Source organism: Pongo abelii, chromosome 21, assembly GCF_028885655.2.
Source record: "Pongo abelii isolate AG06213 chromosome 21, NHGRI_mPonAbe1-v2.0_pri, whole genome shotgun sequence".
Lineage (NCBI taxonomy): Eukaryota > Metazoa > Chordata > Mammalia > Primates > Hominidae > Pongo > Pongo abelii.
Window position 1 is genome coordinate 63095657 of NC_072006.2, and position 26666 is coordinate 63122322.

The following is a 26666-nucleotide window of genomic DNA, read 5'->3' on the forward strand; positions in this document are numbered from 1 at the left end:
AGGAAAAAAAACAAGAAAACCAAAAAGACAAAAATACCTGCCTTCAGGATGCTGAAGTTCTAGTCTATGTGCTGTTTCCGAGGGGCCAGGGACCATGGCTCAGAGCTGAGCAGAGAGTCCTGGAGCCTGTGGATAGGGAAGGTGAAAGCGTGGCTTGTGGCTGGGCTACAAGTTAGGGAGCTAGGGGGCCAGCTGGGAGGTCAGTGGTGGAAAACCTCCCACACCACGCCAGGGAGGTGACAGTGCTTTTTTTTCTTTTTTCTTTTTTCTTTTTTTTTCATTTTTAGGCTGGTTATGAAGAAAAAACTCAAAATAACAGGAGTGGCTTATGGAACTACATGGAGGTAACAGAGGAGGGTACCAACCAAAGGCCCTTGAGCAATCAGGATGTTGGGTAACAGATTTTTGCTTTTAAATGACTCTGGGTGGAGCTTCCCCAATGCATCGTCATTCCCTGACCCTCGCATCTGACCCTGTGGGTGGGACCCTCCGCCTCCACCATCCACTCACGGCTCACCCCTGGCTCCTCCACCACCCGGCTCCTGCCCCACACCCCCTGATGGCCTTTCCTCCCCTGTAAGGCGACTGAGGTGACTCAGGTCACCCTGCTCCTTCCTCGTCTCATCTCCTCCCTCCTTTCCTGCTTAGACTGTACCAGATGACCCTTCTTGCAAAGGGGTGGGCGGGAAGGCCCCCCATGCAGCCAGGCAGTGCCTGGATTTGTAACTGGCCATCCCAGCAGCAGTGCCCTGGATGGAAAGCCACGTCCCTGTCACCCTCTTACGTCCAGGGCAGTGCCTGGATTTGTAACTGGCCATCCCAGCAGCAGTGCCCTGGATGGAAAGCCACGTCCCTGTCACCCTCTCACGTCCAGGGCAGTGCCTGGCAGAGCGGGGTCTGATAAACGCCAGGGAACCTCCGATTAGGTGAGGAGGAAGTGACCGTCCACGCTGTACCCACCATGCCAGGCAGTGGGACAAAAGGACCTGACTCAAGTCCAAGAGTCACTGGGCCCCTCCGGCCTAACTGATGGGTGGCCAGGGTGCGGGGTCCTTGGGGATCAAAAGCGGCTGCTAAGGGACCTCGGGGGACCTGCTTGGGGCCGGCCTGAGGCCTGATCGGGCGGAACTGCGCCGGGTGGGCTTGGGCCTACGTCGGCCCAGGCCCCACTGGAGGCCGGGCCCGTCCAGGAGGCGCTGCCTGGCGGGCCACGTCGCCCCGCGTGTTGGGCAGGGCCGCCCGGGCCGCTGGGCCGAGGGGCGGCGCCGCTGGAGGCCGGGCGCGCGGGCCCTACTCGGCCGGGCCTGCTCGGGGCTGGCTTCGGGCCTGCCCGCACCCTCCCGCCCGGCCTGGCCGGCGCCCCCTCGCGCCCCGGGCGGGCCCTGCACGTCTCGCGAGCAGCCCGGAGCGGCGGGGGAGGCGGGGCCCGCGGGCTGCCGGGCAGGGCCGGGGCGGCGCCGAGCCCGGGCCGGAGCGGGGCGAAGGGGGCCGAGCGGCGGGCCAGGCCGGGCCGGGCCGGGCAGGGCCGGGGCGCGGGCCGGCAGGAAGATGGCGAACGTGGGGCTGCAGTTCCAGGCGAGCGCGGGGGACTCGGACCCACAGAGCCGGCCCCTGCTGCTGCTCGGGCAGCTGCACCACCTGCACCGCGTGCCCTGGAGCCACGTCCGCGGGAAGCTGCAGCCCCGGGTCACCGAGGAGGTGAGCGGGCCGCCGGCCGCCATGCGACCCGCGCCGCGGAAGCCCAGGCCCGGGCGGCCCGCGGAGGCCCCGCCTCGCCCGCCGCACCCCCGCCGCCGCCGGGCCGGGCCCAACGAGGCCGGGCCGCCTCCCTGAAGGGCTCAGCCGCCAGGCCAGTCCTCGCCCGCGGAGGCCCAGCCCCAGGCCCCGTCGCTGGTGCGGCGCGGTGGTCCTCCTGTCAGCCCAGCCCTGCGCCCCGCGAGGCCGCGACACCTGCGGACGGCGGGGGGAGACGTGGCCGCTCCCAGGGCCGAGCGTCGGCCCTGCCTGGCGACAGGCCCTGGCTTCCAGAAGTTCCCATGGCAGTGTCCCCAGCTGCCTTTCCTTGGGGACACCTGGCCCCTGCCCCCTCTCTGGTGGAAGCCGCCTAAGCCCTATCCGAGTGTTGGAAGCAAAGCAGACCCCAGCTTGGCCCTTCCAGTCTTGGTGGCTTCATCCCACCAGGGGGATGCGAGCCAGCCTAGAGACAGCTCTGCAGAGAGGCGACACATCTCCCTAAGCATGGGAAAACGGTGGCCGGGAGCTGCGCAGGGCCCTTCCAGGACTGCAGGCGTTGTTGTGGCCGTGGCCGCAGGGCAGGGCCTCCTGGCACGTGGCCGCTGTTTGAAGCCTCCGTCTCTTGTCTCTCCCTTCTGATCTAGCTCTGGCAGGCTGCCCTGAGCACGCTCAACCCCAACCCCACGGACAGCTGTCCCCTCTACCTGAACTACGCCACCGTGGCTGCCCTGCCCTGCAGGGTGAGCCGGCACAACAGCCCCTCGGCCGCCCACTTCATCACGCGGCTGGTGCGGACCTGCCTGCCGCCCGGAGCGCATCGCTGCATTGTGGTGAGTGCTTCGAGAGGAGGCAGCCAGGGTGCTCCTAGTCGGGCAGCGGTGAGCTCGGGCCTGGGGAGCTCACAGCCCTACACAGACTGCAGCGCACGCCCAGAGGGCTGTGGACATTATAATCCCTGCTGTGTAGACGGGGAAACAGATCCAGAGCGACGCGGGGATTTGCCCCAGATCAGTTTTGGTGGCAAATCAGAGACTGAAACCTAGATTTCCTGAGGCCCACTTAGTGTCTGTCCCTCTGTCCCTCATTTTCCTGGCTGGTCAGGCTGTTGACATCTGGTGGCCAATGTGTTATTTCTCTTGGAGCATGACCAATGGTGGTCCCATGGTTCCGGGGATGACCTGAGGGATGGGGTGGCGGCTGCTGTGGGACATCTCTGTCTAGATGTCATCTGCCAGGCAGCTGATGTTCCGGAGGCGTTCAAAGAGCAGCTCCCTGCACTCCCTGGCGGCGGCCCTTGCACCCCTCACGCCGTCTCCCCATGTGCCACAGATGGTCTGCGAGCAGCCGGAGGTCTTTGCTTCCGCCTGTGCCCTTGCACGGGCCTTCCCGCTGTTCACCCACCGCTCAGGTGCCTCTCGGCGCTTGGAGAAGAAGACGGTCACCGTGGAGTTTTTCCTGGTGGGACAAGACAACGGGCCGGTGGAGGTGTCCACATTGCAGGTGGGTGTCTGGAAGGGCAGACCCTGCCCCTGGGCCCCGGGCAAGATCGGGCAGGTGGGAGGGAGGTCGGGAGAGGGAAAAGCTTGTTGCGGGGGCAGGAGGCGGGTGGCTGCTTTGGTTCCTGAGAAGCGGCAGAGGCTTTTCCAAACTCAGGCCCCCTGCCTCTGCCTCAGCGTGGTCTGTGACTTCAGGATTCTGTTGAATACAGGCAGTGTTTGTTGAGCACGTAATCAGTGCCAGGAACGTCCATGCTGTTTTCCAAATAACCCTGCCCGCTTATGTGAGCTCCGTGTGTGCGTGTGTGATGTATGCACTTGTGTGTGTTGTGCGTGCGTGCACACGTGTGTTGCTGTGCGTGTGTGAGTGTGTGTGCATGTGTTGTATGTGTGGGGGGTGTGTGTGTGCATGTGTGATGTGTGTTGCGTGTGTATGAGTGCTGGTGTATGCATGAGTGGTGTGTGTGGTGGGTTTATGTGTGGTGTGTGTTGCTGTGTGAGTGCTGGTGTGTGCATGAGTGGCGTGTGTGTGGTGTGTGTTGCTGTGTGTGTATGAGTGTTGGTGTGTGCACGAGTGGTGTGTGTGTGCTGTGTGTATGTGTGGTGTGTGTTGCTGTATGTTTGAGTGCTGGTGTGTGTGTGGTGTGTGTGGTGTGTGGTGGTGTGTGTGTGGTGTATGTGTGTGGTGTGTGTTGCTGTGTGTGTATGAGTGTTGGCGTGTGCATGAGTGGTGTGTGTTTGTGGTGTGTGTTGCTGTGTATGAGTGCTGGTGTGTGCACGAGTGGTGTGTGTGGTGTGTATGTGTTGTGTGTGTTGCTGTGTGTGTTTTGAGTTCTGGTATGTGCATGAGTGGTGTGTGCGTGGTGTCCGTTGCTGTGTGTGTTTGAGTTCTGGTGTGTGCATGAGTGGTGTGTGCGTGGTGTGTGTGTGGTGTCTGTTGCTGTGTGTGTTTGAGTGCTGGTGTGTGCATGAGTGGTGTGTGTGGTGTGTGTTGCTGTGTATGTTTGAGCGCTGGTGTGTGCATGAGTGGTGTGTGTGGTGTGTGTGTGTATGGTGTGTGTTGCTGTGTGTGTATGAGTGCTGGTGTGTGCATGAGTGGTGTGCGTGGTGTGTGTGTATGGCGGGTGTTGCTATGTTTGTATGAGTGCTGGTGTGTGCATGAGTGGTGTGTGTGTGTGGTGTGTATTTGTGGTGTGTGTGGCTGTGTATATGTGAGTGCTGGTGTGTGCATGAGTGGTGTGTGTGGTGTGTATGTGGTTTGTGTTGCTGTTTGTGTTTGAGTGCTGATGTGTGCATGAGTGGTGTGTGTGTGGTATGTGTTGCTGTGTGTGTTTGCTGGTGTGTGCATGAGTGGTGTGTGTGTGTGGTGTGTGCATGTGTGGTGTGTGTTGCTGTGTGTGAGTACTGGTGTGTGCATGAGCAGCATGTGTTGCTGTGTGTATGAGTGCTGGTGTGTGCATGAGTGGTGTGTGTGTGTGGTGTGTGTGTGGCGTGTGTTGCTGTGTGTATGAGTTCTGGTGTGTGCATGAGTGGTGTGTGTGTGTGGTGTGTGTGTGGCGTGTGTTGCTGTGTATGAGTGCTGGTGTGTGCATGAGTGGTGTGTGTGTGGTGTGTGTGCACGTGTGTTGCTGCACCCTTTACAGGGAGCACTTCTACATGTGTTATTTCACTCGATGCTGAGAATGATCCTTTTGAGGCTGCAAGGCGGGAAGTGATTTCCCAGCTCCAGATCCTTGGATGGGCCTGACATCAGGCTCCCTCCCCACGGCAGCGGTCCCAGCCTCTGCGCCTGCCACCTCCAGTCCCCGAGCCCACAGCGCCACCCAGGTTGTCTTTTCTCATGTGTCAGAGCTCATTCTTCACTTCTGGCTCTGGAAGGCTGTCACCTTCACCCAGGCGAGCTCTCCCACACCACCGGCACTTGGGCCACACCTCATTTGTTTCACTGTGTCCTCTCTGAGGCCTGTAACCACCGCCCGTCAACCCAAATTCTTCCATCTTCACCAGCATGAGATAGCTCCCCTTTTTTTCCTCCGTCTCTGAGCTTTTAAAAAAGTCTAACTGGTTTGCCTTTCTTAATCCTCTTTTCCCTCTTAACCCGTGGAGACGTAGTTTTTGCCCCCGTCCTGACATTGTTTTCTAAGGACTGCTGGGTGGGGCATTGCCGTCCCTCCTTGAAGTGCATCTGCCCCCTCCAGAGGTCTCCCTCCCTCTCACTGCTCCCCAGACTGCTGCCACTTCTCGGCATCCCCTTCATGGCCTCTCCAGCGTTCCGACCTGCTCAGCCCTCTCCGGGTCAGACACCAGCATCCGCTTCGTCTCTCTGTCTTTAGGGATTTTCTTCTGACTTCCAGGCCTGCCATCCAGGTGGGCAGGGGTGCCCGCAGAGCCCACCTGCGGGCTCAAGCATCACCCTTATTTCCGAGGACAGCAGGGCACCCTGACCTCTGCTGCCCTCGGTCCCTTCCCCTCCTGTGGACTTCCTGCTGTCCCTTAGACTGGCCACGCCCACTCCTGCTCTTGTTCCTCTGCCGGGGTCCTTCCCTCTCCAGCCCAGCGTGGTCTCCATCTGGCCTCTGGCCACATTCCCTCCCCAGGGAGGCCTGGCCCTCTTGGCTAACACTACCCTCCCATTTGTCAGCTAAACCATCACTACCAGACATGTCACATCTTTGTTGATCTCCTGTGCTCCCCAGAGGGCAGGGACCTGGTCTTGTGCACAATGATCCCAGCACCCGACCCCACACATGAGAAAGGCCCAATAAACATCTGGTGATGGAACCAGTGGGGGCAGTGAGTCCCCATGGCCCACGACCCCATTGGTCCCAACTAGCTAGTGTGTCCTGTTTCTTGTCTTTGCTCTGCCCAGTGCCGTGCCTTGAGGTGCTCTCCTGGGCTGTGGCAGCAGTCTGCTGGTCACCCTGCCACAGATGGCCTCCTTCCAGCTCCTGCTTCACTCGCCTTCCAAAGGCGCATCTGGGTGTGTGCAAGGTGGCATCTTCTGAGTGCTGTCAGCTGTCAGGCCCTGCACTGAGGCAGGAGTGTGCACACAGCACGTGCTGGTGCGCTGAATTCTCACTACAGCCCTGTGAGATACATCCTGTTGTCCCCAGGTTAGGGCTGAGCAAACTGCTTGCCGACATTGAGTGGCTCACCGGGGCCACGCCAGCAAGGGGCAGAGCCAGGTGTTAAGCTGCAGCCACCAGCACTCAGCCCTCTTGGGTCCTGAGCACACCCACGTGGCCTGTACTCAGCTTCTCCCTTTTCTCCCCTGCCGGAACCTTCCAGTCCCCACCCAGGACCCTGTCCCCTCTGCACCCTGTGGCCTCATCCTCTTCTGTAGCAGGGACTGGGACTGTGTATTGTGAGTCTCTGCTGAGCTTGACTCCCTCTGGCGTCTCTGAATTCTCAGAGTCTTGCATGATGCCTGGCACATGTGGACAGAATGAGTGGTCCTCCTCTCATGGTGAGGGACACTCTTCCCCAGCGCAGCATGGCTGTGTGTTGGTGGAGGGCACCTGCAGCCCTGCCCTCCCTCCCACAGAAGTGCTCTTGCGTCAGAGCCCCGAGCTTGCCGTGGTCTGGGGTCTTCCAGGTGACACCTGGCCTCCTTGGAGGCAAGTCACACAGCATTGACGCACTTCTCAGACAGTCCTTGTCGAGTCCCCACATGCCCTCACAGACAGAGAACCCGCTGACAGGCGGCAGGGACGGCTCAGGCACATTCATATCAGAGCTGTCAAGTTCCAGGTTTCTACCTTTGAGGCTTTGGGGTTTAATTACCTCGGCAGGGCGGGGGAGGTGGCCGGGCTGCAGTATCGACCCGGCGCCTGCTGCCCTGACATTATGAGACTAGAGGCAGGGATGATAAACTCGCTGCTGTCCTGCACCCCCGCAAAACAGCGCTGCTTTTCTCTTAATATTGTCTTTCTGGTGAGCGAGGGAGGCCGTGCAAGCAGCCAGCTGTCTGAAGCTTCTGTGCCTGGGGATGCACGGTGGCGGACAGGGTGGGGAAGGGGTGCCCGCAGATTCAGCTGAGAGAGAGTGAGGCTCCCAGGGCAGATGTGAGGCACACATGAGAAGGCAAAGAATGGCCCAAGCCAGGGCTGAAGGACACATTTTTGGGACCCATGTGATGTGTGCTTTGGTGCATGTGCCCCTCACTGCCCTGCCTTCGAGTGTGGGCTCTGAAGCCCTGCCAGGCCAGCAGGGCCCATGTTTTCAGCTCCTGGGTGGACACGTCAGTTCCATGAGGCGAGACCTCCCTCTGTGTCCTTCCCCTCCGTGCCCAGAACTGTGCTGTGTCAAGTGACAACACCAGGGCAGCCAGACTCCCATCTGTCTTGCAGGGTTCATGAGGGACTTGCGTGGGACTCATGAGGAAAGCAGCGGCCCAGAGGGAAGGCGTCCGGGAGGGCCAGCAGGTTCAAGCACTCAGGATGTAGAGTGCTTCTGCTTGGTGGGGAGGATCTGGAAAAGCTACTGGTAGATACGGCCTATGAGAAGTGCCTCGAAGGATGACTGGGATCTTGGTGGGAGGGAAAGGACTGTGGGATCTGCAGAGGTAAGGGGTGGGAAGCTCAGGGCATACTCAGGGGCTGGCATGAGGGCCACCTACCTTCAGTTGTAGCTGGAATCAGGGCAGAAACAGGACACAGGGCTTGGAAAGGATCCAGATATGGAAGGGCAGGACCCCAGGCTGGGGACTCCTGTATATTTGTGGAGGCACAGGGTGGTGCCTGTGCTGAAGGTTCTTTCTACAGGTGGCTGGTGGCCCTGGGTTGCTGGGGGTGGGGCAGGCAGCGAGAGCCATGCTCCCCCTCTCCCCTCCCCTTGCTTCCCTGTCAGTAGCCCTGTGGGTGGTGTTTGCCTCTGATGCCTTTTGTTCCTGGGGGATGGACAAGTGGAGAACATCTGTCTCCCTCCCACCTGGTCCCAGGCCCCCAGTGATGGCCTTTTTCTCCCTAGTGCTTAGCAAATGCCACAGACGGCGTGCGGCTAGCAGCCCGCATCGTGGACACACCCTGCAATGAGATGAACACCGACACCTTCCTCGAGGTTTGTGGCGTCATCATGCCGGGGGTGGGACCAGGCTGCAGTGGGTGTCATAGACCCCCAGGAGAGCCAGAGGAAACCTGGGGCTGTCCATACCCTGACATGCCCAGGGAACCTCAGGGCTGCCCTCGGTGGAGTGCTGCTGTCCGCCTGGCTCCAGGAAGCCTCAGGAAAGGGTGTGTGGGGAGGACAGAGCCTCCTCTTCAAGGCCCCTTGGCAGGACCGCAGCCAGAGCTGCAGGAAATGAGAGCGTGTGGAGGGGGAGCCCCCTCTTCTGGGTTTCATCACACGTGAAGCTGGCTCCCAAGCCCGGCTCCCCCACGCCGCACAGGCAGCAGTTCATCCCTGGCCCCAGCCTCGGCCTCTCCTGTTTCCAGCCATTTCATGTGTCGTTGTGTTGTTGTTTTTTCCATGAACATGTCCAGGAGATTAACAAAGTTGGAAAGGAGCTGGGGATCATCCCAACCATCATCCGGGATGAGGAACTGAAGACGAGAGGATTTGGAGGTGGGTGGGGGCTGCATCCCTGCAGGTCTTGGCCTCAGGCAGTGGCCGGGGGCATTTGGGTGGCAGGGGGTCGGCGGGCCACATGGCACATTGTCCCAAACTTCATCCTGCTTGTGACCTGAAAGGAATCGGCCTGTGTCCAAGCCCAGTGCCGGACCCTGGGAAGCAGCCATCCCTGGGGCGGGGGGGAAGGGGAGGCAATCCAGATTCTGATTTGGATTCTGGAAGCTGCTAGATCCAAGTCCTTCCCTGCCTGCAGCCTCTCCAGCGTCCTCGCACGCTGCACACCCTTACTCCTGGGACTGGCTCAGCAGGGCCTTTCTGTTCCTTGAATACACAAGTTCACATCACGGCAGGCAGGGCCTGTGTGCGGATGGCTCTCCCTATCTGGAATACTTTCCCCCAAGATATATTTTTGGTGGAGGCCATCTCAACCAATGCCCCCTCCTCAGAGAGGCCTTCCCCAAGTCCCCAGACCCACCTTTCCCCACTGCCCAGGAACCAGAGGGGCAGATAAGTATGACTCAGCTGCCCCGTGGTGCTTGTAGACTGGCAAGAGGAAGGTGGCTGTCTCTGTTATGTATGGCTACAAAACAAATTACTCAGAAGATAGCAGCTGAACACAACACCACTTATCCCCTCCCCGTGCTGTGGGTTGGGGATCTTCCCCTGGTGCAGGGTCTCTGCCTGCTGTTGTCAGGTTGTTGGCTGGGGCTGCAGTCATCTGAGGGCTTGCCTGGGGCTGGCGATGTGCTTCCAGGCAGGCTCACAACAGGCTGCTGGCAGGTCTCAGGGCCTCACAGGCCATTAGCTGGAGACAGCAGTTCCTTGCTGTGTGAGCCGCCCTCCGAGCGAGGTCTCTGAGCGAAAGATAGGGATAAAGAGTGAGCAAACAAGATGGAAACCCCCATCTTTTTCTGTGACCTAATCCCAGGAGTGGTATCTCATCACTTCTACCTTTTTCTTTTGGTTAGAGGTGAGACATTAGGAGCTGCTCACATGAGGGGGAGGGACTGCACAAGGACATGAATACCCAGACGTGGGGGCCACAGGGGCCATCCTGGTGGTGTCTACCTAGACAGAAGTCATTTACAAGTGGAGGGAGAGGCCGCTTGTGTCAGGAAAAGCTTCACAGAGGAGGTGGCGTTTGCTGTGGATCTTACAGGATAAGTTGGAGTTTGTCAGGCAGCCATGATTCGCTCTTGTCATTGTTGCTATGATTGTTTGACTCAATTATTGCAGGACTTTGAGCCATAGACTCTGCACACACACGGGCCACAGCTTTCTTGAGATGTGTCATGTAAAGCAAAGAGGCAGTGGTGCAGGGACTGTGGGAGCAAGTGTGAAAGGGCGGTGCAGTCCCTGAGTGCTCAAAGGATTCTGGAAGTGGGGACGAGCATGGGCTGGGGCAGCCTTGAGGCGTTATCCAAACATCATTTCATTCTGCAATCCTGTTCTTTTCTTTCTGGAAAGAATACAATATTTTTTTCCCTTAGTGGGTTTTCTTGCTTAACAATACTTTGCATAGAATTTGTTTGCAATCTCAGGCATTGGAGCTAATTTGCATTCCCCAATCCCACACTGGCCAGGGGTAGGAGAAGGGACAGGGAGCCCCAGGCTCAGGCAGGCGGCTCTCCAGGAGAAACACCAGCTGGCCAGAGTTTCCAGGGGCCTCTGGGAGTTCCCGGCTCAGCTCAGCCCGAGCCTAACCCAGTTCTCCCCACGCTTTCCATAGGAATCTATGGGGTTGGCAAAGCCGCCCTGCATCCCCCAGCCCTGGCCGTCCTCAGCCACACCCCAGACGGAGCCACGCAGACCATCGCCTGGGTGGGCAAAGGCATCGTCTATGACACTGGAGGCCTCAGCATCAAGGGGAAGGTGAGGTGCTGGCCAGCTCTCCAGGGTGCCCTGGGGGTGGGGTGGGGAGGGGAAGGTGAGGTGTGGGCCAGCTCTCCAGGGTGCCCCGGGGGTGGGGAGGGGAAGGTGAGGTGCGGGGCCGGGTCTCCAGGGTGCCCTGGGGGTGGGGTGGTGAGGTGCGGGGCCAGGTCTCCAGGGTGCCTTGGGGGTGGGGTGGGGTGGGGTGGGGAGGGGAAGGTGAGGTGCGGCAGGCTCTCCAGGGTGCCCTGGGGGTGGGGAGGGGCCCAGTTTGGGTCCAGCCAGCCCTCTGAGAGGTGTCATGGGGTGGGAGGCAGCGAGGTTTCTGGGGGTTCTGGGTTGGGGTGGGTTCGGAGAGAGTGCACAGGGCGGGTTCCCATATGCTGAGGCAACAGCTTCACGTGGCCCCCTGGGTTGCATGCCCACCCTTCAGAAGGGTCTGGAAACAAAAGCCTGGCCAGGGCCCGAGAGCAGCCCCGGAAATGACGGAAGGAATGGCAAGCAGGGCCAGGGAGGCAGGACTTGCTGCTTGGGGGCTTTGTCTGAAGAAGGGAGGGGCGAGGGGACGCCTGTGTCTCTGAGTCTGCCCATGGTCCCCACCGAGAAAACGCTCAGAGTGGCCACACAAGACCCTCCAAAGACACGTGAACCCCAAGAGCGAGGGGAATTTGGACACAGCACAGAAGCGAGTCACCCAGAAACACCCCTGTGAGGTGGCCCTAGACGCCTGTCCCGTGGTATGGCTTTCTGTCCTGCCATCCCGGGAGAACAGGTGCTTGTGGAGCGCCCGTTGTGGCCGAGTCTGCCTGCCCCAGCAAGACCTGCCCTCCTCTGCACCATCTCCATCCATTCATCCTACACACCGTGTGAGCAGCCTCTGTGCTCAGGCCTGGGCTGGGAAGGACAGGGAGGGAGCAGACCGGGAAGTACGTACCTCAGGAGGTCTGGAAGGAGCAGGGAGTGCATCCGCAGCAGACACTGCAAACTAGCAGCCCACAAGGCTCACAGAGGCCTGGCGTTTTTAAAATTTGAATTAGCTACCAATATTTGAAACCAGGAAGGATTCTCATCAAAGCCTGGATTTCTGGCCTTTTGTGAACTTGGAAGGGCTGCCAGGGCTGGCGTTCTGTTCCCGCCTGGCAGCATTGCCCTGCAGCCAGTGGGCCTGCCCCTGGTGTTGCCCATTCTCCAGTTTGGTTTGCGGCAGGCCCCACCACTCGCTGCTGCCTTCCTGACACTGAGCCCTAGTGTCAGCTGCTGTTCAGGGTGGCGCTGGTGCAGCTCGCCGCGCTCTCTAGCACGCCTAGTTTATTTCATACCTGGAGAGGATGAGCAGTTCCCATCCCTCCTCTAAACCACAAAACTGTTTAGAACTAGCAGGAAATGACACTAATCATAAAAAGGTCTTTTTTTAATAGAAAAAACATGCCTCCCTATGAGTCTCTTGGGGTAATACATGGTGGAATGAATGTTTCTGGCTTTGGGTCTTAGCATCTACACATTTGACAGTGGTTTCATTTAAATTGATCTTCTTTACTAATGTATGTTCAGTAGGCAGAGTTGTCAGCTGTCTTCACTCATAGTTGGTCCCAGAATACTATCTGTTAATTTTGATTTTGAAGAGCTCCAATCACGTGAGGCAACGGATACACAGATACTTAGGAAAAGTCTTTAATACGGTATCATTTGGCAGAGATTCCTAAAAATTCCATTTCACAGTAAATTCCAGCAATCACAACACCCACCATGTGTTCAGCTCTTCAGGGTGGATTCTTGTGGCTTTCAGATGTCTGTGGAACAAAAACATTTTGGACACAGTAACTCCAAGTGTTCACATGGAATGCGGGAACTGAAGGCACGCAGGTTCCGCGTCTTCGTTTTGACCATCCCGCGCTCTCGTGTTTTATTTTGGGTCCTCTGTTTCGACACCGGGAGGTAGGAAGTCATGGGCCCTGGAGGCCCCGACTGTGCCCAGAGCCAGCCCACAGGATCTGACTATCAGAGCGATTCTCAGAAGGAATTTGGGTAGTAGATTCCGTGAGTGTCAGGGCCAATTTTGTGTTGGGTCATTGTTAACATCCATGTAATGTTACTTTCAGGATAAGTAACAAAGATACGTGAATTTGAAGCTTTTGTTTGTGTGATTAAAACGCAACCGTAGCCACAGCAATTTTTTAAACTTCAACCAACGACATTTTTTTGGAGGAGGAATATGTTATTGCTGACTTTGTTCAGAGATACCAGCACATGGTGGTAATAAGCAAACTGACTTTTAGTCGGTTTATTATGATTCCTAAATTCGCCACAGATAGCGCGCCCCCTACTGCCTGCACCTGGTATTGGCTGCTCCCACCCTCGCACGCACCCTCAATACCCACGGTCACCCTGGAAGACGCTACATTCTGGCTGGTAGAGTCGTGGACCCTCTTCTCCTTGGATCAGATGCTTGTTTTTGATGTCGGCTTGTTGTGGACCAATGTGAGAAGATGAGCTTCCTGGGAATTCATTCGTTTGCTTGTGGCACTAACTCTAGTCACTTAGGGAAGATATCGTTGCACCTGACTTCATCTCATGTGGCTGTGGGTACACCTGTGCAGTTAGTCAGCTCCTGGCCTGGAAATTAACACAAAGGAAAAACCTGACCACATAGGCCTTTCCTAGAGGCCACAGCTGCACAGCCTCCAGGGAAGCTGTGGTCTGAGGGTGGCTGGTCGAACTGCCAGAGAGTAGGGCATTTTCCATGGCTCCAGATCACCTTCTGAAAATGAGACTATAGCCCCTGCCTATTCCCGGGGTCCAACTGGTCTGCAGACCCCATAATACAAGGAAGAGCTGGGTGTTCAGCTATGTGTTCTGGCACCAGTGAAACAATACCTGGTTTTTTATTTTAAACCAGCCCATCTTCCCCGCTGCAGTTGGAACTGTTCTCCGTGGATTTGGGATCAACCAGCAGGCCTTTCCTGAGCTGTTACTGTGTGGAGTGGGCACTGAGGCTCCAGCCATTGATGAAAAGACCCCAATCCTGACCTGAAGGCGCTCACAATCTCACCCCAAGGGCCTGGTGTGAAACGCGAACGCAGCAGGCATTTTCCCCGGTGGCTGCCTCTAGAGCAAATGGTGCAGAAATGGTCACTCCTCAAAAAGCAAGCTGAGTGGAGCCAGCCCAGCTCCCAGTTTTGCAAGAAAAATCACAGCTCCATTTTCAAAGATTTCAAGGGCAGATCAAGATCAGCCTGGACTAGCAGGCCTCAAATGCATTACTGGAGACCCCTTTACGCTCTTAACAAGTACCGACCCCAAAGAGGCTTTTTGTATAACAATGATGTCTATTGATATTTACTCTACTGGAAATTAAAAGTGAGAAATTTATAACATGTATAATTCATTAAAAATAACATATAAATCCATTGCATGTTATCATAAATAATATAATTTTATGAAGATAAGCATTTTCCAAAATGAAAAAAGAATTTACTGAGAGAGTAGCGTTGTTGTACATTTTCACAAATCCTGTCAGTGTCTGGCTTAATAGAAGACAGCTAGGCACCTTGCGTCTGCTTCTGATGTAGTCTATGGAAATGTGTTGTTTCAGTTGAACCGTATCAAGAAAATCTGGCCTCACGCATTTTATAGTTGAAACAGGGAAAAGAATTTTAGTATCTTTTTCAGCTAACTATGAACATTCTTTGCTATTACACCAAAACTCAACAAGTGGTAGCTTCTTAAAGGCTGGTTATAACATGCAATCTGAAGCCTCATGAGTAGACTTTTGTGCTCCGTGGCAGTTAAATCCACTGTTCTCTCTCACTTTGAACATGTGGTTTTTCATGGAAATACGAATGTTCACTTGAAAAATGTTGATTCACAGAGTTCTGCAGAAATTCAAATTTTTGACACATTACATTATATAGTATCAAAAAATCACTTAATATCACCATCCATCTCATCAGAAAAGTCATTGAGTATGAGGAAGTTGTCATGGTGATAGGAGAAAGTTTTTCAAAATTCTGACTTTTGCTTAAAAGCTCAAATGTATACCATTGGCAATAAATAATGTCAGCTGTTTCTGGAAGTAAGAGGCTCAGTTTGTTCCTTTTCTGGGAAATATCTGCCAGATACCTAAATCCAATTAAATGCCATTTGTCTGTCAGTTTTTCTTTCAAGTAAAAATGGTGTCGTGGCCAAAGTGGCTCATGGAGCTCAGAACTCCCCCAGCAATCACAGCTGAGCTTCTGCTCTGACCGACCACTGCCCGTCAGCAGCAGCAGGAGTGCATTATGAGTCACACGGAATATGGAAAATGTGTTGTACCCAAGGGTTGAGAGTTTTAAAAATTAATTGTACTGCTTCAGCAAGGAAATTCTAACGTGAAATTGGCATTGGTTCATTTTCCCAGAGGGCATGGAAACGAATACAGCGGCTCCCCGACCTCTTTGGGACTGTGGCCTGATAACTCCAGCACAGGGGGTGTAAGTGTCAGCCCAGTGAAAAAGGCAGAGACCGTCTTAAATCACTGCGAAAATGGTTTCTTCTATAAAAACAGAAACAACATATGGGGGCTGGTGAAACTTTGCACAATCAATTGAGCTGTATTTGCAAGCCCAGTCCTGGCTCCACCTGCAATTGGGAAGGAGCTGGCAGCTGTGACGGGGGAGACATGGTGTACAGTGAGCAGCCGTTTCCAGGCATTTCTGTGTGACCCATTTTGCACATGGTTTGATTCCAGATCGGAGGCCCTGTTTTTCCATTTAAACAATCCTGTGCTTTCTCACAGATTAGCTCAGAAGAGATGGCTTATTTTCAGTAGTACAAGATGGGTCATTTTCACTCAATTATAAAAGCAGCTCAATTTACGTCTAAAAATACTTTGCACTAAAATTCAAGGCTTGTGTAATAAGATAAGGGTTCAAAAATGATTCAGTAAATTTCATACCCAAACCTTTACCTCTGAGGACCTGCTGTTAATTTAAAATATGAACTTGTGAATTCGATTTGGGAACCTATAAAATGTAAAAATATGTAACACTCTCAACCAGCGTATAGGAAACAGTGTGGACACTGCGGGAGAAGGGTGGCCCCTCTTTAGACCCAGGTTAACCGGGAGGTGTGAACTATTAACCAGGAGGTGTGAACTAGCAGGAGGGCAGAGGTGGCCCCTTCTTCTGGCGGTAGACCTGGCAGTGACGTGAAGGAGCGACGGGTGTCCTCACTGCTGGTGTTGTCAGTGGGGGTGGATGGAAGTCAGTGGGGGTGGATGTGACTGATTTTGGCGAAGAGTTCACATCGACCCTCACCATCGTTCAAGGTTGTGATGAGGGGCAGAGAGTGCTGAGCCTAAGTCTCGTTAGGTGGTAAAGCCCTCTAAATGCCAGGGAGAGGAAGCTAGGCCCTGTTCTGGGGGGTGACAGGTGGCCGGGGCAGGTTTGCACTGTGGCAGCAGCTCCTCAGTCTTCCTCCCTGCCATAAGCACAGTAGAAATGTGCAATGGGTGCAGGAAGCACGCGAGCCCACCCAGATCCCCGAGGTGCTGGCCAGGGACCTCCAGCAAGCCCCAGAGGCTCCCTGGACCTCAGCTTCCTTCTCACGCTGTGCGGAGGAGTGGAGAGACAGTGGCCCTGCAGACAGACCCCCAGGCGGCGTGGCAGCCCGGGACTGAGGTCAGGGTGCCCGGCCTCAAAGCACAGGGTCCCTGTAGCAATGTCAGAGCCCGGCCACAGCGAATTCTGCAGCTCCGGGCATCTCCTCGGGTTCCCCCTCCATGCAGTTACTGTTTGATAACCCCAAAGTTCTGTCAAAACAAAAGGGAACCTCACCATCTATGGCCATGACTACCTGTTGCTTCTGGAGAACATCCCGCTTGGCCAATAGGAAGTTCATGAGTTCTGTGGGTGCCCAGGAGGCCTGGTGTGGGGGCTGCCCAGGCCTGAGAGCTGGGGAAGGTGGGGCTAGCGTGGGGCTGGGTGGGGGTGGGGGGCTGCCACTGCCAGGCCTGGACCTCACAGCTCACAGGTCCCTTTGTACCACCCGCAGACTACCATGCCGGGGATGAAGCGAGACTGCGGGGGTGCCGCGGCCGTCCTGGGGGCCTTCAGAGCCGCAATCAAGCAGGTGAGTGGGCCCTGCCCGCCCTCTGCAGGGGCGTCCTGGGTGTGCCTCGTGGGTGCTCCCCTCTCCCCTGTCCGTCCCGCCACAGGCCCCACCAGGGTCCTACCCGAGTCTCCCCAGCGGATGCCTGTCCCCTCTCTGCCCCCAGGCTCTTCTGGGGCCCCCAGAGCTTCCCACCTTCATCAGAGCTGCTCTGGGAGGCCCCGAGGGCAAGGTGCAGCCATGTTCTCTGCTCAGGGCCTGCCTTGGCTTCAGAGCCCCAGAGCGGTTGGATCAATGAGGAAGCCTGGCCTAGACCCGCAAGGCATGTGGCAGGCAGAAGCTCATGGCAGGGGCATGCGTTGTTCTGCGTACCCCTCCCACAACCCTTCTTTGCAGCAGAGCTGCCTCTGGTGACTGGTCTCGCCAAGTCACCACCTCCAACCCCCAGGCCTGGCTGGGCCCCCTTCCTCTCTTGCGTGGGCAGGCGCCCCAAAGCTTAGCCCTTGCTCAGTGGCAGCAATCACTCGGGGGAGTGTGGGGGGGATGCGGGGTGACCTTGAATGACCTTCCCATGGAGCCCAGATGTCCCTGGGGCCATAAAAAGTGCTTATTAAACAAATGAAGAGGCCAGCTCATGCTTGTAATCCCAGTACTTTGGGAGGCGGAGGCAGGAGGATGGCTTGAAAGCCAGAAATTTAAGACTACCCATAGCAACCTTGCAAGACCCCGTTTCTACAAAAAAAAATTTAAAAATTTGCCAGGCGTGGTGGCACGCACCTGTAGTCTCAGCTACTTGGGAGGCTGAGGTGGTGGAGGATTGATTAAGCCCGGGAGGTTGAGGCTGCCGTGAGCTAAGATCCCACTGCTGCACTGCAGCCTGGGAGACAGAGCGAGACCCTGTCTAAAGAAACAGGCCAATGAAGAGTGTGCACTGACTCATCAGCCGAGGTTTTACCTCCCTAGCCTAGCTTTCTCAGGCCAGCAACCCAGTTCCTTGGGGTAAACTTGAAATGGAAAAACAAAAAGGCCTTGGCAAGTAGTTTCCAATTTGGAGGGTCCTGCTCCTGGCTGTGAGGGAGGAGGAGGAATCCCAGGAGGAAGGAGCTCCTTCTGCCGGGGCTTCCCAGCTGGCTGTGCACATTGCAGACTGTGTGATGGGCTTCTGCTAACAGGGCCAGCCAGTGGGGATACTGGGGTGCGGGGGTGAGGTGGCCTGGGCAGGAGGGGCTGGCAGGCCCTTACCTGTGCGCTGCACAGGTTTGGAAACGGCCTCTTAGGGCTCATGGCTGTTTCTCTCGTGCTGAGCACACAGCTGGGGCTGTACGCAGCCTGCAAGCCCCATGCCTCCATGAGCACCTGCCGTGGCCCGTCCACTGCAGAGCCTGTCGGAAGACGCTGGAGGAGGAGCATGTGTCCTCTGTGCTCTACTCCTTCACTGGTTATAAACTACCAAGGGACATGGCCGGCACTCAAGGAGGGTCTTGACTGGCCCAGCATCACAGGCCAAGGGGCGGGGTGGCTCTGGGCTCCCCCTACCTGGCCCTCCTCCTTGCCTCTGCCCAGGCCCCGTGGCTTTGGCAGATGGGCTCACCGGAAGAATGCTGAGGCGGACGGGCCCAGCTGTGCGGTGCTCGCTGGGCAGCTCTCTCTGAAGGGAGCAGCTGCTGCTCTGGGGTGGCACGGGGGCAGGAGTGGGCAAGTGGTTCTGGAGGAGCCGTGTGGCCAGCCCTCTGTGGCCGTCTTTGCCGTTCACCCCTGGTTATTCCTCCAACAGTGGGTCTGTCCTGCCTCTGGGACAGGCTGGCTGGGAATGGCCCAGCAGGAAGACTCTTCTGAGCCTGAATTCCCTGTTCACAGGAGGCCACTTAACAATTATCACAGATTCATCAGGCAGCAGCCGTTGAGTGTTCTCAGCACTCCTCCACCTCTAGAGGTGCTGCGGCCTGTGATTTGAGGGGTGCTGAGGACACCCCACCCCCACTCTAGACAAAGATCCCCCTCCCACAAGAGCTCCAGCCTGGAGGCTCCACTGTGAACTCGAATGTCCTGCTTGGCCTTCACATATCCTTGTTGGCCTCTTAGAAAGGAATATGTCTCTGTCTGAGCCACAGACTCAATCCTCAGGGTAATGAATTTACCCAGAGAATAAAATCGGCATCCACGTGTCCACACTGGTAGGAATAGATCACTGAATGAATAAATGAATGGGGGAGAACCATTTCTCACACTGAATCCCAGTTTCAGGCTGCAGAGGTAGTGATGGAAACAGGAAGTCGTCACCCCACAGCCAGGCCTCATTCCAGGTGAGAGTGACCCACAGTGCTGGAACGGCAACAGGACAGTAAAATGGTCTCAGAGTGCCTCTGGTAGCTTTATAGTGGTGACACTCACGACCCAGCCTAACCAGGTGTCCCAGGGCATGTCACCAGGGCAGGGACAGAGCCACCTGACATGCCTCCAGAGGCAGTATGCAGGGAAGGACACAGCATTTCTGCAGGATTCCCACCAAAAATGCATGGCCTGCCTGTAGTCACAAGGACACGTCAGACAAACCCAGCACTGAAAGTGCCAAGGCCACAAAAGACAAAGCCAGACTATGCAGTCGCCCAGATTAAGGAGAGCAAGCAGGCCGGGCATGATGTGTGGCCTGATCCGATCTGGACGTCTGAGGAGCACATGGAATCTGGATGGTCCCGAGAGGTGATGGTCCTGTGTTGGTGATTACTACCCCCTGCTACCCATTGTCCCATGACTGGACAAGATGCTAACATTGGCAGAATCTGGGTGAAGGGTGTTGAGGAATTGTTTGTGGCTGTTTCTTTTCTTTTTTTTTCTTTTTTCCGAGATGGTGTCTTGCTCTGTTGCCCAGGCTGGTGTGCAGTGGTGCGATCTCAGCTCACTGCAACGCCTCCCAGGTTTAAGTGATTCTCCTGCCTCAGCCTCCAGAGTAGCTGACATTACAGGAGTGTGCCACCACACTTGGCTAATTTTTGTATTTTTAGTAGAGACAGGGTTTCACCTTGTTGGCCAGGCTGGTCTCGAACTTCTGACCTCAAGTGATCCACCCACCTCAGCCTCCCAAAGTGCTGGGATTACTGGCATGAGCCACTGCTCCTGGCTGTTTGAGACTATTTCTGCAATTTTTTCGTAAGTTTGAAATTATTTCACGTGAAATGTTTTGAACTTTTTAAAAAGAGGATGTACCATTCAAAGATGGAAGGGTACGCCAGGAGCTCGGTGGCCCTGGGCTCTGGGGGTGTTAGCGACCCTCCAAGCCTGGCACCAAAAAAAAAGCCCCTGCCCCACTTACCTACCCAAAACCCTTGGCCGCCCTGGGGGACCAGGCCCAAGCCCTGGCGTAGCACTGGAGACCCTTCCCACGCTGTCCCTGAAGCGCTCACAGTCCAGCCCCATCTTTGGCCACCCTCTTTTGTTAGACCAGCAAGTCCCGACTGTGCCAGGAAACACCCAGGGAGTGTGTGAACATTGACAGCTCCAGGGCTCACCTCCAGCTCTGCTGAGTCCTGGATTTTTTCAGTCACTCCTGGTGATTGGAGACCCCCCGCAGACTGGCCATGAGGGCCGCAAGGGCAGGGCCGTGCTTGTGCTGTCTCTGTGTCACGTCATCCAGCCGTGCAGACCTCAGCACTGTTTGCCCCAGAACTGCAGCTCACTCGTCTTCTAAGCCGGCACTTCTCAAGTGGGGTCCCCCTGTTGTTAGTAATGTGGGTTCTCAGCTCCGCCCCAGACCTGCTGGATCAGAAATTAGGGGCAGGGCCCAGCCTTCAGGGGGTAGCAGCCCTCCCTGGGAGGCTGAAAGCATCCATTTGGGAATCCTCCTCTCCCCTCCTCCTTCCTCCCTCCTCCTCCTCGCCCCCCCCTCCTTCTCCTCCTCCTCCTTCTGCCCCAGCAGGCCACAGATCCAGAACCCTGCTTTCTGGGAGGACTTCAGGGCTCCCTTCCTTTGTTGGTGGAGCTCATCTCTGTGGCATCCGTGGCCTGGAGCCCCATGGCCTCATCCTGTGACCTCAGGGTCATGCTGTCATTTATTCATTTGTTCCCAAACACCCACTTCCCCTTGGAATGACTGCAGGAGGCCTCAGCACAGGGACAGGCCGTGGTCACTACACACAGATGGAATGTCAGTGCTGGGGTATCTGGGGAGGAGCTCTGAGAGGAGGAGGCTGAGGATCTTGAAGCCCCTGCCCCATGTCCCTGACACAGGCTGGGCTGCGAGATTGGGAGCGGGGGACTCGGGGCCCTTGTGGAGCTGACAGGTGGCCCCGATATCATCACCCTGAGGCTGGTGGGGTTCTTTCCCCTGTGCTGCTTGGGGGTGCGGGGCCATCTGTGAGGCTCAAGGACTGAGCGGGGGCCCAGGGAGGTCTCAGGGACTCGCAGCTGCTGTGCCCAGCACCACTGCTGCAGCTCCTGCCACTGGCCACTCCTTGCCCTGCTGGCTGCCCCTGCCCCACCATCCCAAGTGTTTGCCTTTGGTGAGGGCTCTGCGCCCATGATGGAAGAGTCGGCTGTTCCAGGAGATGAGAAAGACCCTGGATCCTACAGAGCTGTGTGTCCGCACTCTCGAAGCATGCTCCATGCTAGGAGGATGTATTCTGGTTAAAGATTCGTCTCTGGGACCAAAGGGCAGGGACAGGGGTCTGGGAGCTCTACTCCATTTGACATTGCTGCCCGGGCATGGCCTGCTTGGGGGTCAGGGGGCACCCTTAGAACCTGTGCAGGGCAGGAACTGCCACCATCTGTTGGCCACATGTTTCTCAGTGAACAAATAACTTTCGTTTTGGCCTCAGAAAGCCATAACTTCACACCTAAACTTCCACGAGACTGAGCTCTTCCTGCGTGTGTGTGTGTGTGTGTGTGTGTGTGTGTGTGTGTGTGTGTGTATTGAGGGGACGCGGCTGCTGGCCACCTTCCGTCGGCACAGGTTGGTGAGGCTTCATGACTGCCCAGCCCATACAGTCCAAGAGTCCCACAGCCCAGCCCGTGCCCAGGCTCATCCACTGCGGCGGGTGGGCTCTGCCAGGGGAGGCTAGGAAACCCCAGCGGTGAGCCTTGGCCTTGGGATCTGCCAGGACTGTGCCCAGGATGGCAGGGAGGGCGAGCTCTGGTCCCTGCAACTTGGAGCCATCTGTCTCTCTCCTGCTGTCTGTGGGTCTGAGAGCCCCCAGCTCGTCCTCCCCGCTCCCCAAACCTATGACCTACAACTGAAGCCTCTGCCCACTTCTCCCTCCAGGGGTTCAAAGACAACCTCCACGCTGTGTTCTGCTTGGCTGAGAACTCGGTGGGGCCCAACGCGACAAGGCCAGATGACATCCACCTGCTGTACTCAGGGAAGTACGTCTGGCCCTCCCGCTCCTTCTTGCCCACTGTTGGAACTCGCGACCCTTCCCGGCCTGCAATGCCAGCTCACTCCAGGCATATCGGGAGGGAACCCAGCGTTGGGGTTCCCTGGGCAGCAGGCTCCTTGCTTCCCGGAGGGCTGGGGAGCTTAGGTAGCAGGTGCACCTCACGTTGAGGCGCCCATGGCACCTGGATGACATGCTAGGCTCCCTTGCAGTGCCTGGCCCAGGAGCTCATGGGCCACCCTGCATTACCAGGACAGGCCTTTCCAAAATTTAGGCCTGAAATCTTTGGGTGTGTGAAGCTCTGACCCCCAGATTCCCTGCTCGGGGACACCTCCTGCATCTCCCCCTTGAGATTGACCCTGGAAAGTCAAAGCTGAGCTGGCAGCTGAGGAGCAAGTGGCTCCAGAATTCAGAAAAGAGCCCTCTCCCCAGCCCCATGAGCTGGTGCCTGAGTGGGCGCCTCCCCGCATCTCCTGCTCTTCCTCATCTGCCGGGTGCCAGGCACAGTGTGCTGAAGGCCAACCCAGCCGGTTCATGCCACCCACTTTACAGATGAAGAAACTGAGGCATGGGGGAGCCAAATGGCTGGTCCCTGGCTCTCAAGAGCAGTGGGGCAGGGATGTCACCTGGAAGCCCTTTGCTCCAGGCACTGCATTGCTGTAGGGACTGGGGGCATCCCGGCCTTCCCAGTGGGGTAACGTGTTGAGGTTCAGGGAGCCACAGGGATGGGCAGCTCCAAATGGGGTCTTCCCAGTTTCAAAGGGGCTCACGCCAGTGTCCCAGGAAATGCCGTCCCTGAGCGGGGATCTCTGCCATGCCCCAGGACGGTGGAAATCAACAACACGGACGCCGAGGGCAGGCTGGTGCTGGCAGATGGCGTGTCCTATGCTTGCAAGGACCTGGGGGCCGACATCATCCTGGACATGGCCACCCTGACCGGGGCTCAGGTGAGTGTTCCCTGGATCCACCCCTTAGCTGTGGTCCCAGGAAACCCCACCCACCTCTTGACCTTGAGGTGGGGAAGGCAGCGAGTGGGGGCTGCCGTCAGGAAGTGTTCATAACTGGGCACAAGGAGGCAGGAGGAGCTGCCCATCAAGCTTGGTGTGGGCAGTGCCGAGGCCCAGGCTGGACGCAGAGCCGGGAACCACCTCCTGCGTGCTTCATGGCCACGGTCCTTCCTGCCTGTGTTTTTTCTTTTTTTCTCAACTTTCTCTCTTCTGGCTCCCTTCTTTCTCTGTCTGCCTCTTGGTCCCTCTTTTGTCTTGGGTGTTTCTCTCCTGCCGTCCCGTCCACACGCTTCCCGGGTTCCTGCCCGCCCAGGGCATTGCCACAGGGAAGTACCACGCCGCGGTGCTCACCAACAGCGCTGAGTGGGAGGCCGCCTGCGTGAAGGCAGGCAGGAAGTGTGGGGACCTGGTGCACCCATTGGTCTACTGCCCTGAGCTGCACTTCAGCGAGTTCACCTCAGCCGTGGCTGACATGAAGAACTCAGTGGCGGTAGGTTTGGAGCCTAAAGCCTGGAGCTTGCCATGTGGGTGGAGCCGGGCAGGCAGAGCCCTGCCTTCAGGGTGCTGGTGCACCCAGGGAGCTGGGGACCCCCAGAAGCAGCCACAGTGCAGACGAGGGCTTGAGAGGCAGGCATCAGGGCACAGGAGTCATCCCAGACAGCATGGGCCACTCACTGGCTTCCCTGCCACACAGCCAGGGGTTTCTCCCCCAGTCTTGGGTCTGGCTCAGTTGCCCCCTCAGGCCTTTTGCTGGCTTCCCTGTTGGCCTATGGTGGGGGCAGACTCCTTGGCTCATGGTCAAGGCCCTCCCAGCCCAGCTTCAGCTGCCTCCCCACACTGGCTCCCTCCCAGCCACCCCGGGCTCCTTGCAGACAGCAACAGTGAGAGGCAATGGGACAGGGTGGAGAGGGCCCGGCTGGAGGAACCCACAGGCAATGTGTCCTCCTGGCCTCCCTAGGACCGAGACAACAGCCCCAGCTCCTGTGCTGGCCTCTTCATCGCCTCACACATCGGCTTCGACTGGCCTGGAGTCTGGGTCCACCTGGACATTGCTGCACCGGTGCATGCCGTGAGTGTCCCCCCTCCCCACCGGCCCTGGCTGCTCCTGCCCTCTTGTCCAAACAGCACCCCTCTGGCTCTGGAGCTGCTGGCAGAGCTCATCAGAAACTTCTTTCTCTGTTTGCCTCTTGGTCCCTCTTTTGTCTTGGGTGTTTCTCTCCTGCCGTCCCGTCCACACGCTTCCCGGGTTCCTGCCCGCCCAGGGCATTGCCACAGGAAGTACCATGCCATGGTGCTCACCAACAGCGCTGAGTGGGAGGCCGCCTGCGTGAAGGCAGGCAGGAAGTGTCTGTGACCCAGCTTCCAGCCCTCTGTCCCCCCACCCCACCAGGTCTCATCCTCCCTGGGAACAGAGTGGCTGCTGTGTGTGACCCTTCCCCAACCAGCCTGTCCTCCACAGGGGATCCTGGGCCCTCTGTCTCACCCATCCCCACCCTGAGGAGCTCCCGGGGCAGAGGCAGAGCACACAGGGCCTTGCGCACTGCCTATGCCTGGCCTGCTGGCCCTGAATGTGTCCAGCCAGCAGCACGGAAGGCCCTGGGCTCCGGCTGGTGCTCAGGATCTCCTTCCTGAGAAGGGGACTGTGGGGCACGTGGAGGGGACCTAGGAGGTGAGGGTCCCCAGGAACCCCTCCTGTGCTGCAGCCCCACGCCCAGGGTCTGTGTCCTGCCCTTTGCTTACAGGGTGAGCGAGCCACAGGCTTCGGCGTGGCCCTCCTGCTGGCGCTCTTCGGCCGTGCCTCCGAGGACCCTCTACTGAACCTGGTGTCCCCGCTGGGCTGTGAGGTGGATGTCGAGGAGGGGGACGTGGGGAGGGACTCCAAGAGACGCAGGCTTGTGTGAGCCTCCTGCCTCGGCCCTGACAAACGGGGATCTTTTACCTCACTTTGCACTGATTACTTTTAAGCAATTGAAAGATTGCCCTTCAGATGGGTTTTGGTTTGTCTTTCTGGTCGTCAGCGTGGTGGTGGAAACAGCTGAAGTTTTAGGAGACAGCTTAGTGTTTGGTGCGGGCCACGGGGAGGGGACCAGGAAGCGCTGGGGCTTGTTTCTGTTTGTTACTTACAGGACTGAGACATCTTCTGTAAACTGCTACCCCTGGGGCCTTCTGCACCCCAGGGTGAGGCCTCCTGCCTGCCTGGTGCCCTGTCCCAGCCCCAGGTCCCGTGCAGGGCACCCGCGTGGCTGACAGCCAGGCTCTTACTCCAGCCGGGGCTGCCAGCGCATCCAGCCAGCCCAGCCCTGTGAGAGATGGAGCTGACTTACTGCAGGGGACCCGATTGATAGGGCAAGAGAAGTCACACTCTGGCCTCTCAGAATTCACTTGAGGTTCAATTAAATACAGTCACACCACCCCCTCACCTGGCCTCGTTCTTCTTTCTCCCCCTCCATTTTAGAAACGGGTCCTGGAGCCCATCTAGGGACTGTAGTGCAGGGCTGCCTCCTGCTTCTCCCAGACCGGCTCTGGCTTTGAGCCCCAGCTGGTCAACCCAGTGTTGATGACAGGCGCCCAGGACCTGGGGAGGAGGACAGGCGGCCGCTGGGCCTAGGCCTGGCCTTCCTGACTATTTTGGTTTTCTGGTGCGCACAGCACAGACTCCAGGTGGAAATGCTGTGGGCTCCTGAACTCTCTGCGGCCCGGCAGCCTGCACGGAGGCTGCTCTGTCTCTTGAGGGTCCTGGAGCCTGTGCTGTGCGAGGTCGATTGTGCTTCCGCGCCCCTGGGCACTGTCCTAGGTGATAAAGGGCAGGGCCCCGAAGCCAATTCGGATTTCCCGGGAGCCCTGCCAGGATTCAGGGAACCCCTGAACCTGGGCTCCAGGAAAAGCAGGTGAGGCGGGTCCAAGGCACCCAGGGGGCCAGGCTCCCACTGGCTTGGGTGACAGTGCAGGCCAGGACCTTGTCCCTGCCATGCATCCCCTTTCTGTCAGTCGCAGCAGGGCTGCCTGGGGCCCCCCAGGAAGGGATTGGGTCTGAGGCCCCACAGGGAAGGGGACAGTGCCCACCTCTCTTCAGCTAGGGCCGAGGATGAGGACCTGGCTGCAGATCTGTGGGACACGTGGCCCTAGGCTGTGTCCTGAGCCCCTGGCCACCCCACCCCAAGGGTCCCCAGACTCCATGTGCCCCCACAGCCCTGGAAATCAAGGTGACTTTCTGGGCCTGATCCCAAGCAAATATTTATTAACTGCCTGCTGTGTACACAGCCCTGGCTGGGCCTGAAAAGGCAAGAACTGGCTCCAAGGTCCTGGCCCTGTCTGAGGAAACTGTCGCCCAACACAATGACAGCAATTGTGGACAGCAGCCGGGGAGACGGAGCCGGAGCTCCCGAGCAGGGGCGGCCGCAGCCGGGGTTGGGAGCCTTCACGGGTCATTAGCTTGCTTAATGGTGCTGCAGTAGGCCCCGCTTGCCGGCCTCCCCTGAGACACCCAGAGGAGGCAGAGGTCACGAGGTGGTCTGGCTCCTTCTCCAGGGCAGCTGGCA

The 26666-nt window shown here is 57.5% G+C and overlaps 2 protein-coding genes across 4 annotated transcripts in view; both read left to right on the forward strand.

Annotated features, from left to right (window-relative positions):
• Positions 1 to 1104, forward strand: part of STX16 (syntaxin 16) — a 39952-nt gene extending 38848 nt beyond the window's left edge. For both annotated transcript variants that reach the window (XM_063720451.1, XM_063720452.1), the window contains exon 10: positions 288 to 1104. In XM_063720451.1, coding sequence (XP_063576521.1) covers positions 288 to 348 — 61 coding nt within the window. In that variant the 3' untranslated portion in view covers positions 349 to 1104. The remainder of the gene's footprint in view (positions 1 to 287) is intronic.
• Positions 329 to 25546, forward strand: NPEPL1 (aminopeptidase like 1). Of its 2 annotated transcripts, none has more exons than XM_063720570.1 (12): positions 329 to 394; positions 2379 to 2564; positions 3064 to 3234; positions 8199 to 8288; positions 8711 to 8792; positions 10528 to 10670; positions 16698 to 16775; positions 22009 to 22109; positions 22944 to 23067; positions 23441 to 23617; positions 24086 to 24196; positions 24870 to 25546. In XM_063720570.1, exons 1-12 carry the CDS (start codon positions 329 to 331, stop codon positions 25026 to 25028), a joined length of 1488 nt encoding a protein of 495 aa, XP_063576640.1. In that variant the 3' UTR covers positions 25029 to 25546. The 2 variants fall into 2 exon arrangements, with proteins under 2 accessions (XP_063576640.1, XP_024094434.1); XM_024238666.3 differs by lacking the exon at positions 329 to 394 and adding an exon at positions 1442 to 1698.
• The last annotated feature ends 1120 nt before the right edge of the window (positions 25547 to 26666 follow it).